This window comes from Piliocolobus tephrosceles, chromosome 17 (genome assembly GCF_002776525.5).
Source record: "Piliocolobus tephrosceles isolate RC106 chromosome 17, ASM277652v3, whole genome shotgun sequence".
Lineage (NCBI taxonomy): Eukaryota > Metazoa > Chordata > Mammalia > Primates > Cercopithecidae > Piliocolobus > Piliocolobus tephrosceles.
In genome coordinates, this window is record NC_045450.1 from 28,664,095 (window position 1) to 28,675,492 (window position 11,398).

General features: G+C 54.2%; 1 protein-coding gene and 1 long non-coding RNA gene across 3 annotated transcripts; both read left to right on the top strand.

Moving 5' to 3' along the window:
- The first annotated feature begins 213 nt into the window (after positions 1-213).
- STX4 (syntaxin 4) lies at positions 214-7,639 on the top strand. 2 transcript variants are annotated; one of them, XM_023191230.2, is made up of 11 exons: positions 214-1,292; positions 1,470-1,571; positions 1,661-1,782; positions 1,919-1,993; positions 2,430-2,500; positions 5,383-5,491; positions 5,571-5,647; positions 5,967-6,104; positions 7,012-7,122; positions 7,194-7,289; positions 7,383-7,639. In XM_023191230.2, the coding sequence occupies exons 2-10, from the start codon at positions 1,474-1,476 to the stop codon at positions 7,272-7,274; spliced, it is 882 nt and encodes a 293-aa protein (XP_023046998.1). In that variant the 5' UTR covers positions 214-1,292; positions 1,470-1,473; the 3' UTR covers positions 7,275-7,289; positions 7,383-7,639. The 2 variants fall into 2 exon arrangements, with proteins under 2 accessions (XP_023046998.1, XP_023046995.1); XM_023191227.2 differs by having other exon boundaries at positions 920-1,292; positions 1,683-1,782.
- A 1,498-nt stretch (positions 7,640-9,137) lies between these two features.
- LOC111525709 lies at positions 9,138-10,284 on the top strand. Its single transcript, XR_002726181.1, has 2 exons — positions 9,138-9,333; positions 9,448-10,284. It is a non-coding gene; the product is annotated as an uncharacterized LOC111525709 (long non-coding RNA).
- Positions 10,285-11,398: the final 1,114 nt, after the last annotated feature.

The window sequence follows — 11,398 nt, forward strand, 5'->3', positions numbered from 1 at the left end:
ACCAAGGAACCAGGGGCTTCATCCTCAGATACATGAAAGGCTAAGATTCTGTCCACAAGTATTTATAGAGGGCCCATAATGTGCTTGGTACTGAGCTAGGAACTCCCTAGATTCAGTTAAGAACAAAGTCATTACCTGCCTCAGATGCAAGGTAGGGTCTGGGGGGTGGGAGTGGTAGGGAAGGCAGCGTGCTCAGTTTTCTTAGCCTGAGCTGCCCTCACATGGTCTGACGGCTCACAAGGTGGTGAGTGCAGCCGGGCTGTAGTGTTCAGGGAAGGCGCCGGCTGGCTGCCCACCTGTCAGAGGCTGCGCCAGGAGGATGCGGAAGAAGAGGTTTCTGCCTTGGCTGAGGTCACTTCTCACCCCTAGATTCCCTGCCCACACAACCCTGCAATTTTCTGACGCTGACGACTCGGATCCTATTATTTCCCGATTTTCAAGGTCCCATGATGCTGACAGCCCCAAATGCTAAGTCGTCAGTCCGCCCACGCCCCTGGACCCGAAAGCAATAAAGGTGAAGTCAGCAAGGGCGAAGTCAGCAAGGGTCCTACCACCCACTGCCTCGAAAGGCCTCTGGGGGTGGTGGGCGCGCCCCTCCCCACCTCGCAGGGGCCGTGTGGGTGTCGTTCGGTTGTCGGAGTGCCGGGGACGTCGTGATGAAAACAGCGTCCCAGAGACGGCGCTGACAGAGCCGGGACACGTGACAGTCACAGCGTCACATTCTGCGGTCCACGAGTTTGGAACCGGGTTGGTCACGTGACGCAGTGGGGGCACCATGGGGTGATGTGAGATGCGGGTGCCTCAGATTACGTACAAATGACGTATTCCTACCCCTTTTGGCAACCAGATTTCCGTTGAAGATAAAACGGTTCCGGTGACGGTAGTGAGTTCTCTCATCCCGGCAGCTCCGCTTCCGCTCGGGGCGCAACAACTTCCGACTCCACCTTCCCCGCCTCCGGCGAGGAAGAGACGCGACTATATGCGCATGCCCCGAATTTATCACGGAGGGGCGGGGCTGAGGCTGCTGGAGCTGGAGGGGGGAAGAAAAGGGAATTCCAACCTGTGGAACCTTGGGGGGGTCCCCGGGGTCGGCGCCTTGCCATTGACTGTGGGCAGTGCAAGGGACGGAGGCTCTGGTGGCTCGTGGGGGTGTTGGGGTCCGCAGGGGGAGGGAGGGGAGTGTTAGAGTGTGAGTGGGGTACGGGAATTCCAAGTTTGCTGGCCTCCCGGTCTGACGCCGGGGAGGGAGAGCTCAGGCCGCCATGCGGGACAGGACCCACGAGCTGAGGCAGGTGAGACGCCAGGGCAGCGGGGATGGGGAAGGGCGGACGAACTGGAACGCAGGACTCCTGGTCTTCGAGGTAGGGAGGGGTGGCTGATGGCCAGGAAGGAAAGTCCCGGAAGCCTGTGGGTCCTGCGGGGTGACAGCCGCAGCGAAACAGTGGTGCCAATGACTCCGGGCCTGGCAGGGGGATGACAGCTCGGACGAAGAGGACAAGGAGCGAGTCGCGCTGGTGGTGCACCCGGGCACGGCACGGCTGGGGAGCCCGGACGAGGAGTTCTTCCAGAAGGTAAAGGGATGGAGTCTCGGCCTGGATTCGCGAGGGGGTAGGAGGACCCAAGGAGCAGCGTGGTCTGGAGTACCCCATATCTCTTTCAGCCCTCTCGGTCACCCTCCCCAGGTCCGGACAATTCGGCAGACTATTGTCAAGCTGGGGAATAAAGTCCAGGAGTTGGAGAAACAGCAGGTCACCATCCTGGCCACGCCCCTTCCTGAGGAGAGTGAGTGAAACCCCGGCTGCATAGCGCATGCTCCGCCCCAGGGATTGTGGGGGTTGTAGTTCCACGCAGGTGGTGGCCAGGGTGGTTTGTTGAGGTGGGGGCTGCTGTTTGGGAGTCGTGGCCTTCTCTTATTCAGGCATGAAGCAGGAGCTGCAGAACCTGCGCGACGAGATCAAACAGCTTGGGAGGGAGATCCGCCTGCAGCTGAAGGGTGAGCTACTGGGACCTCAGGCAGATCCTTCCCTCTGATCCTGCCCTGTTGTTGGTATATCTGGGGAGTGTGTGGCCCAGAGAAGCCTGTGATATATCCAGGTCACACAGCAGGCCTGGTTCTAGCATCTCTATCTCCTGGCCTCCAGGCCATTGTACCCTCCACAGCACAAGCCGGTCTCTCAGGTTCTTTTTTTTACAATGAAACCATTTACTTACACAGTTATCGCTGCCCACTGGGCATTCTTTGGACAGGGAGATGGGGTTTTGTTAGGTGGCCTCTGCATTCCTACGGGAACTCAAGTGATGTAATGCAAAGAAAAATAAACTTACTTTCTCCTCTTGGAGGCTCAGCCTTAGTCATTTTATGATAAATTATATTTCCCTAAAAATCCTATGGAGACAAGTACCCCCAATACCCCTGTGTCTTCCCACAGCCATAGAGCCCCAGAAGGAGGAAGCTGATGAGAACTATAACTCCGTCAACACAAGAATGAGAAAAACCCAGGTGGGTTTTTTTTCTCAGAAATGAGGACATTTCAGCAAATGTTTCATGAAGTATTAGATGACAGATGTATGAAGGAAGGGCCTGCAGATGTCATGGAGTCCAATTGGATGATTTTTTCAAGTGGGGAACCTGAGCTCAGAGAGAGAAAGAACTTGCTCAAGGTCAGGAAACCAGGTGTCCTGATGCTCAGTCCGGTTATAACACCCTGCTTTATTTTCTTCCATTCAGTAAGAAGTTACTTATTGACCCCAGACAAGACCTAGGCTTGACTGTGGGACACATGTTTTCTTTTCTTTTTGCCTCAGCCTCCTGAATAGCTGGGATTACAGGCGGACATCACCATGCCGAGTTCATTTTTGTATTTTTAGTAGAGACGGGGTTTCACCATGTTGGCTAGGTTGGTCTCGAACTCCTGACCTCAGGTGACCCTCCTGCCTCGGCCTCCCAAAGTGCTGGAATTACAGGCATGAGCCACCATACCCAGCTGGGACACGTGTTTTCTAGGAGTCAAGATGAGGAGTTAGGGTTCAATAGGGGATAAAGACATTACTCACGTGTGATCTGGTGGCTAACGGCGCTGCCCAGGGAAGGAGAGTGAGAAGTCACAAATTGATTGGCAGGTTTCCTGTCTATGTGACAGGGACATCCTTAGTCCCACAGCTGGAATTCAAGAAGTCAGGAAGTGGAACTTCCCTGGGGCAACACTGAAGAGGAACTCCCCTGGTGTAATATCTTTTTTTTTTTTAATTATTATTATTTTTTTGAGATGGAGTCTCTCTCTGTCGCCCAGGCTGGAGTGCAGTGGCACAATCTTGGCTCACTGCAACCTCCACCTCCTTCAAGCGATAATCCTCCCTCAGCCTCACAAGTAGCTGGGATTACAGGCGTACACCACTACACCTGGCTAGTTTTTTTATATTTTTGGTAGAAATGAGGTTTCACCATGTTGACCAGGCTGGTCTTGAACTCCTGACCTCAAGTGATCCACCTGCTTTGGCCTCCCAAAGTGCTATGATTACAGGCATGAGCCACCGTGCACGGCCCCTGGGGTGATATCTTAGTAAGGAGATTTGCAGTGATCTGACTGGCCCTCTCTGTGTCCCCAGTGAGGAGGATACCAGGAGGTCAGGGTTGGAGTAGTTGAGCCCAGGGCTCAGCAAGGACCCCAGATTGAAGATGAAACAGCTTGGGCATCTTGGAAGGGTGCAGCTGGAACCAGGAGAGCAGATGTGTCTCTGGAAAAGGAACTCCAAGGAAGGAGCATATTTAAGGCCTCAGTAGAAGGGGCAAGGCAGAGCAGATACCCCAGAGCCAGTGTTTCTGGGGAAGCCTGTGGTGGTGATTGTCATGAGTGGTCGAGGGCCCATGTGGGCCTGTTGCACCTGTTTCGCCCAGGCAGCATGTTCATCTCTAGGCATAGGAACTGTGGTGTAGGCAGCAAGGTTGGCATTCAGCAAGCATTCAGCAGTTACATATTGGGTGCCTACTGTGTGCTAGACCTTTTTGGAACTGTTTAAGATACAGCAGTGAATCAATGATCCCTATCCTCATGGAACTTCCCTTCTGATGTAGACAATCACCATAATAAATAAGTGAATTATTTAGAACGTAATAAGCATTAAGGAAAAAAGAGCAGGGGAAGAGGGACTGAGCATGCTGGAGGAGGGTAGAGTTGCAGTTGAAAGCAGGTGGAGGAAGCTTCATTCAGAAGGTAACATCTGAACAAAAGACTTAAAGGTGTTTGCGGGGAATGAGCATTCTAGGTAGAATGAGAAGTGAATGCAAAGGTTTAAGCTGAGAGTGTGCTTTGTCTAGGGAGGGCTGTAAGGAGACCAATGTGGATGGGCGGAGGGAGGGAACAGTAACAGGAAGTAAGATCAGAGAGGTCATGGGAGAAGGAGAGATCATAGAGGGCTGGCCATGCACCTTGGCTCACACCTGTAATCCCAGCACTTTGGAGGCTGAGGTGGGAGGATTGGTTGAGCCCAGGCGTTTGAGACCAGCCTGGGCAACATTGTGAGACCCCATCTCTCTCTTTGTTTTTTTTTGAGACAGGGTCTCACTCTGTCACCCAGGCTGAAGTGCAGTGGTGCCATGTCTGCTCACTGCAGCCTCCACCTCCTGAGTTCAAGCCATTCTCCTGCTTCAGCCTCCCAAGTAACTGGGACTACAGGCACCCACCACTGCACCCAGCTAATTTTTGTATTTTTAGTAGAGATGGGGTTTCACCATGTTGGCCAGGCTGGTCTTGAACTCTGACCTCAGGTGATCTGCCTGCCTCAGCCTCCCAAAGTGCTGGGATTACAGGCATGAGCCACCGTGCGGGCCAACCCTGTCTCTATTAAAAATAAAAATAGGCCAGGTGCAGTGGCTCACACTTGTAATCCCAGCACTTTGGGAGGCCAAGGTGGGTGGATCACCTGAGGTCAAGAGATTGAGACCATCCTGGCCGACATGGTGAAACCTCATCACTACTAAAAATACAAAAATTAACCATGCATGGTGATGTGCACCGGTAGTCCCAGCTACTCGGGAGGCTGAGGCAAGAGAATCGCTTGAACCCAGGAGGCCAAGTTTGCGGTGAACCGAGATTGCGCCACTGCACTCCAGCCTGGGCAATAAGAACGAAACTCTGTCTCAAAAAGTAAATAATAAATAAATAAAAATAAAAATGATCATGGAGGGCCACATAGACCTGCTAAGGGCTTTGGCTTTTTGTCTAAGAGAAATGGGGGAGCCTGTCAAGGTCATCACAAGGTGATTAAGGTGGCAGACCCCGCATAAGAGCTCATGCTATTTGCTCACTGTACTATGGGATTGCCGAGGCCCAGACCGGGCAGGGATCCTCCCAGGGGCACCCAGCCTATATTCTTCATCTTTAGCACGGGGTCCTGTCCCAGCAATTCGTGGAGCTCATCAACAAGTGCAATTCAATGCAGTCCGAATACCGGGAGAAGAACGTGGAGCGGATCCGGAGGCAGCTGAAGATCAGTGAGTTGTGTGTGCCCAGCCTGGCCTGCAGGGGCAGGTAATCCCAACCCAGCCCTGAGCCTGGCCTTTTCCTTCACAGCCAATGCTGGGATGGTGTCTGACGAGGAGCTGGAGCAGATGCTGGATAGTGGGCAGAGCGAGGTGTTTGTGTCCAATGTGAGTGGCCACAGCCAGCCCCTCTCTGCTGTGCCTCCCATCCCCTCTGAGTCCTGTCCCTTTCTTGACCTCCTGGGCTCAGGTGATCCTCCTGCCTCAGCCTCCCGAGTAGCTGGGACTAGAGGTGTGAGCCACTGCACCCTACTTGCTATGTCCCTTTCTGATTGAGGGTACCCTGAGGCCCCTAAGGGAATTAATTAGCCGGCCTGGAGTCACCCAACAGATTCCAGGCTGAGGGCTCCCCAGAAGTTCAACAGGAGCTTCTGACCTGCTGTCAGTCTCCCTGTGAATAGTTGGCCTACTCCTGTCCATCCCCCAGATCCTGAAGGACACACAGGTGACTCGACAGGCCTTAAATGAGATCTCCGCCCGGCACAGTGAGATCCAGCAGCTTGAACGCAGTATTCGTGAGTTGCATGATATCTTCACTTTTCTGGCTTCTGAAGTGGAGATGCAGGTGAGTGCCCCGCGTAGCCCCAGACGTGAGACCAGGCTCAGTCCAAACTGCCAGCCTCCTGCCACCCTTAGATTCTCTCCCTGAGGCTTTTGTGTCTTCCAGGTTTGGCCATCCCCCCAAACTGGTGCTTATTCTTATCCTTAGCTGTACCCCGAGAATGGCGCCTGCCTCTGCTGCTACCCAGATACCCACTCCCTTCTGCATAGCACCCTGCCCTCTCTCCAAAACTTGAGCCTGCCCAGGTCTGGCCCCAGCCCCGGCTCCCCCTCCACTAACGGCATCCACCCTGATACCTCTCAGAGGTTCATTCAGAGTTGCCTTAGAGGGGCTGCCTCCTAACATCTGTACAAGGCTGGGGTGGGGGCGATGTTCCCCTGGCCCTGGTTGCGTGAGTTGAGTTGAGCTTCCAGCCCTGTCCTGGAGGAGCTGGCCTCAGTCATGCTACAACCAATGCCCTTTTACAGCTGAAAAAGATCTGCCCTTTGCAGGAAAGAGATCTCATTCAGTAGGAGTACTGAGACCTGAGGCTGGTGGTGCCAGGAGGAGGCAGGGATAGGGAGGGCTTTGCAGCAGCTGTAGATAGGCCTGGAAGAATGGGTAAATTCAGACAGATTTGTGAAGGCACAGTTCACCATCTGTGAAAGGTATGAGCCATTTGAGGTCCTTAGCTCCAAGCTACCACTGCAGATAGAGGTCATATGGGATAAGCGAGCAGGGGACAAGGGACTACATGATAGAAGGGACCTGGAAGCCATCCCCAAGGAATCTGAACTTTTGTCAGGTCGAGTCTTGCCCTTGTCTTTGTTAGTGCAATCTTTTTTTTCCTGCCAGGAATGCTCTTCAGTCATGTGGGGTGGGGTGGGCAAAGGCATCCTTACCTCCCTGAATCACCCCATCCTCTGAGCAGGGGGAGATGATCAATCGGATTGAGAAGAACATCCTGAGCTCAGCGGACTACGTGGAACGCGGGCAGGAGCACGTCAAGACAGCCCTGGAGAACCAGAAGAAGGCGAGGAAGGTGAGCCTCCCAGGCCCGGCCTCTGCCCCAGGCACCCTGTGTGACTTCCCTGACCCCCTCCTCTCCCACAGAAGAAAGTCTTGATTGCCATCTGTGTGTCCATCACCGTCGTCCTCCTAGCAGTCATCATTGGCGTCACAGTGGTTGGATAATGTCACACATTGTTGGTGAGATGTTGTGGGCTGCCCTCTGGCCTGCCCCAGCCCTGGCCCCAGCCCTCCCTTCTCCCTCAGACCCTGTTCTCCCTCCTTTCCTTACAGGCACTAGGAGCACCAGGGACCCAGGGCCTGGCCTTCTCTCCCAGCAGCCTGGGGGGCAGGGCAGAGCCTCCAGCCGGACCCCTTCCTCACACTGGCCCCTATGCAGAAGGGCAGACAGTTCTTCTGGGGTTGGCAGCTGCTCATTCATGGTGGCCTCCTCCTTCAGGCCTCAATGCCTGGGGGAGGCCTGCACTGTCCTGATTGGTCGGGACACACAGTTTTGTAAAAAATTAAAAAACAAAAAAAGAGCATAGAAAGCCCTGTGCACGTGTGTTCCTGGAAGGGCTGGCCCAAGGCTTCCGGGCATCCAACCTCCCTACCTCCTGGACGTCCCCAGGGCCAGGTCCAGCCCCTGCTGCTCAGGTCAAACTGCCATGGGTGCTGTGCCCACAGCAGGCTGGCTCTGCCTTTCTGCGCCCCCATAGGAATGGGTGGGCAGGGAGGGGTAACACCCGCATCTAGCTCCTCACTCAGTACTGTCCCCCGGGAAAATACCACTGTGAGTATCTGTCTTGGAAATAAGGCTGACCAGGCCAGGCTGGGATGCAGGTGAGATGGAGGTGTGTTGGGCGCATCAGTGGGCCTTCTTGTGGCCCAGAGGAAGAGGCACCATGAAGAACTGCCTAATTGAGGCTGTCACTTTGGATGCAGTGGACAGGGATGGTCTGGTTTCAGCAGGGATGACACTGGAGTGGAATGTTAAGTGGGGAGAATCTAGTTGTGGAGAGAAGCTGGGGAAGAGGTTGCCAGGCAGAAAGCACAGGAGGCTGGGCCCTGTGACCAACAAAAGCATCATCTTTTACATAAGAGTTCAGGCAGGGCGTGGTGGCCCACACCAATAATCCCAGCACTTTGGGAGGCCCAGGCAGGAGGATCTCTTGAGCCCAGAAGCTTGAGACCAGCCTAGGCAGGATGATGCAACCTCTTCTCTTTAGAGAATAATAATTTTAAAAATTAGCCAGGCGTGATGGCAAGTGTTTGTCGTCCCAACTACTCCAGAGGCTGAGGTGGAAGGATCGCTTGAGCCCAGGAGATTAAGGCTGCAGTGAGCCATGGTCATCCCACTGCACTCCATCCTGGGTGACAGAGTGAGACCCTGTCTCAATAATAGGCCGGGTGCCTGTAATCCCACCACTGTGGGAGGCTGAGGCGGGCGGATCACGAAGTCAGGAGATGGAGACCATCCAGGCTAACACGATGAAACCCCATCTCTACTAAAAATACAAAAAAATTAGCTGGGCATAGTGGCAGGCGCCTGTAGTCCCAGCTACTCGGGAGGCTGAGGCAGGAGAATGGCGTAAACCCAGGAGGTGGAGCTTGCAGCGAGCCAAGATCGTGCCACTGCACTCCAGCCTGGGCGACAGTCAGACTCCATCTCAAAAATAATAATCATCATCATCATCAGCAGCAGCAGCAGCAGAGAGCCAGTGATCTTGGATCAGTGCACCTGGTGGCTGAGGGATACCTGGCTGAAGCAGTAAGTGGCAGCAGATAAGCCTGACCCCTGATTTCTTCCATAAGGTACCTGAGATCCAAGCCCTGACTAAATTTCTTTCTTTCTTTCTTTCTTTTTTTTTTTGAGACAGAGTCTTGCTCTTTCGCCTAGGCTGGAGTGCAGTGGCCCTGTCTCAGCTCACTGCAAGCTCCACCTCCCGGGTTCAGGCCATTCTCCTGCCTCAGCATCCAGAGTAGCTGGGGACTACAAGGCGTCCGCCACCACCCGGCTAATTTTTTGTATTTTTAGTAGAGATGAGGTTTCACCATGTTAGCCAGGATGGTCTCCATCTCCTGACCTCGTGATCCACCTGCCTCGGCCTCCCAAAGTGCTGGGATTACAGGCGTGAGCCACCGCGCCCGGCCAGCCCTGACTAAATTTCTAAGGGCTCCTAGTCCTGATGCCTAACTTTTGGAGTGGACGTGGCTTCTGTTCCCCGACACCTGGTTTTAAAGGGTAAACCAGCTCCTGGCTCCTGCCTGTTTGCAGTAGGGTGGCGCCTAGCTCTGACCTCCAAGGTCTGGGGACTGCGTCGCAGCCGCCCAGTCCATCCCACTTTCAATCCTACAGGCCCCTGCTGTTGCTGCCGCTGCCGCCGCTCCTAGCTGCCCAGTCTGGCGGGCTCAGTCCCACATTGCCACGCATGGGAGATCGCCTCGCGGAAGCGCTGGATGTGTCTTCGCTGATGCACGTTGGACCGGGCCCTGGACTGGGCTAGGGGAAGGGCAGGAGGGCGGAATTGGGCCCGAGGGCCGGGCCTGGCCGACCCCCGACTGCTCTGCCTCCATCGAGGCTGGCGGCCCGAAGCGCCTCCCGGTGGCCCTGGAGTGCGGGTTGTACTGTCCGAGATCACCCCCAATTGGGCGAGCTGTGCATGGGGCGTGACCGAGGCCGTGGTTTGGCTGCAATTGGCCAGCGGGACCTAAGTGTTGTCTCTGAAGAGCATGGGCGTTAGTCTGGAAGGTCCTGGGAGAGTGATCTCTGCCCTATCAAATGGCATTTAGGTCTAGGAAGCAGGTGTGGGCGGGGCTTTAGGGCGAGGCGCAGACATACCCCGAAGTGGTTGGATTGTAGACCCCAATGGGCTGGATCCAACCCCCAAAAGACACTAGAAGACTGTGTGGCTGAGGAGGGTCTGGCAGGTCCAGTGTTTCGTGGGCTTTACAGGAAGGAGCTCCACCTTCTCAAGAGTGTGCAGATGCGATCTAGGTGTGTCCACCTGATGGGAGTTGTGGGGCCGGGTGGATGCTGCCCCAGTACAAAGCTGATTTGGACCTAAGGCCTCTGGACTTCCCTGATTCTCAGCTTGCATCTCCAGCAAACTCCTGTCCCGTTGGCTGCCTTCATCTACTCTCTCACCTCTCTGCCTTCAGAGTAAAATTGCAAGATCTGTGGTGCTTACTGGGATTTGATAAGAGTCTCTCGGCATGCACTGTCTATGCAGTGGGGGTCCACGTGCAGCGGGGGCCCATGTGCAGTGTGTGCCTCTTCTTAGCCATGCTGGACAGCACCACCCCTGAAAAGCAGCTCCCCTGTTTACCCAGAAAGCCGTCCAGAACCTCCTGGAAAAGGTGACCTGATAGCCAAGTGGCCTCGGATGACAGGCTCAATCCTTTGAACTTTTCCTGTGGGCTGTCAGGACCCATAGAAGGTCTTTGAGCAGGTGAGTTTGGAGCAGAGCTGGTAGGCAAGCGAACAGGTGGATGCATGCCCTGGAGATTCCATGGGCTCCCCTGTGGACATCTCTTCCCTTTGGGAAACTGCCCTGAGTGAGGGTCTAAGGGCAGGGTTTGCATTGAAATCCTAGCTTTGCTGCTGTCAGCCCAACTTTTAGGCAACAGGGTCTTGGTTAGATGTGATATTTCCAAGTCCATCTTGTATCACAGCCTGTCAGCTGCAGCTCACTCATTCAATCTATTGTGGTTCAAGTTCCCAAGAAAAGGAATCGGTCTGGTCTACTCTCCAGGCCAGATTACATTTACTTGCCTAGAAATTGTCTGCCCTTAACTCAAGACTTTGCACTGTGGTTCGCATTTGTAATCCCAACACTTTGGGATGCCAAAGCAGGAGTAGTGCTTGAGCCCAGGAGTTAAAGACCAGCCAGGGAAATATAACAAGACCCTATCTCTACAAAAATTAAAATTAGGTTGGGTGCAGTGGCTCATGCCTGTAATCCCAGCACTTTGGGAGGCCGAGGCGGGTGGATCATCTGATGTCAGGAGTTCGAGACCAGCCTGACCAACATGGTGAAACCCCATCTCTACTAAATACAAAAAGTTAGCTGGATATGGTGGCACAGGCCTGTAATCCTACTTGGGAGGCTGAGGCAGGATAATCACTCAAACCTGGGAGGCGGAGGTTGCAGTGAGCCGAGATTGCCCCATTGCAGTCCTACCTGGACAACAAGAGCCAAACTCCCTCTCAAAAAAAAAATAAAATTAAATTAAATTAAAATTAGCCAGGTGCATGCCAGTGGTGCGTGCTTGTGGTCCCAGCTACTTGGGAGGCTGAGGTGGGAGGA

Bases quoted from the DNA above. Each gene is read 5' to 3' on its own strand.
- STX4 (XM_023191227.2), top strand. From the start codon at position 1,263: ATGCGGGACAGGACCCACGAGCTGAGGCAG. The intron at 1,293-1,469 runs GTGAGACGCCAG...CGGGCCTGGCAG, and splicing joins GGACCCACGAGCTGAGGCAG to GGGGATGACAGCTCGGACGA. The intron at 1,994-2,429 runs GTGAGCTACTGG...GTCTTCCCACAG, and splicing joins GATCCGCCTGCAGCTGAAGG to CCATAGAGCCCCAGAAGGAG.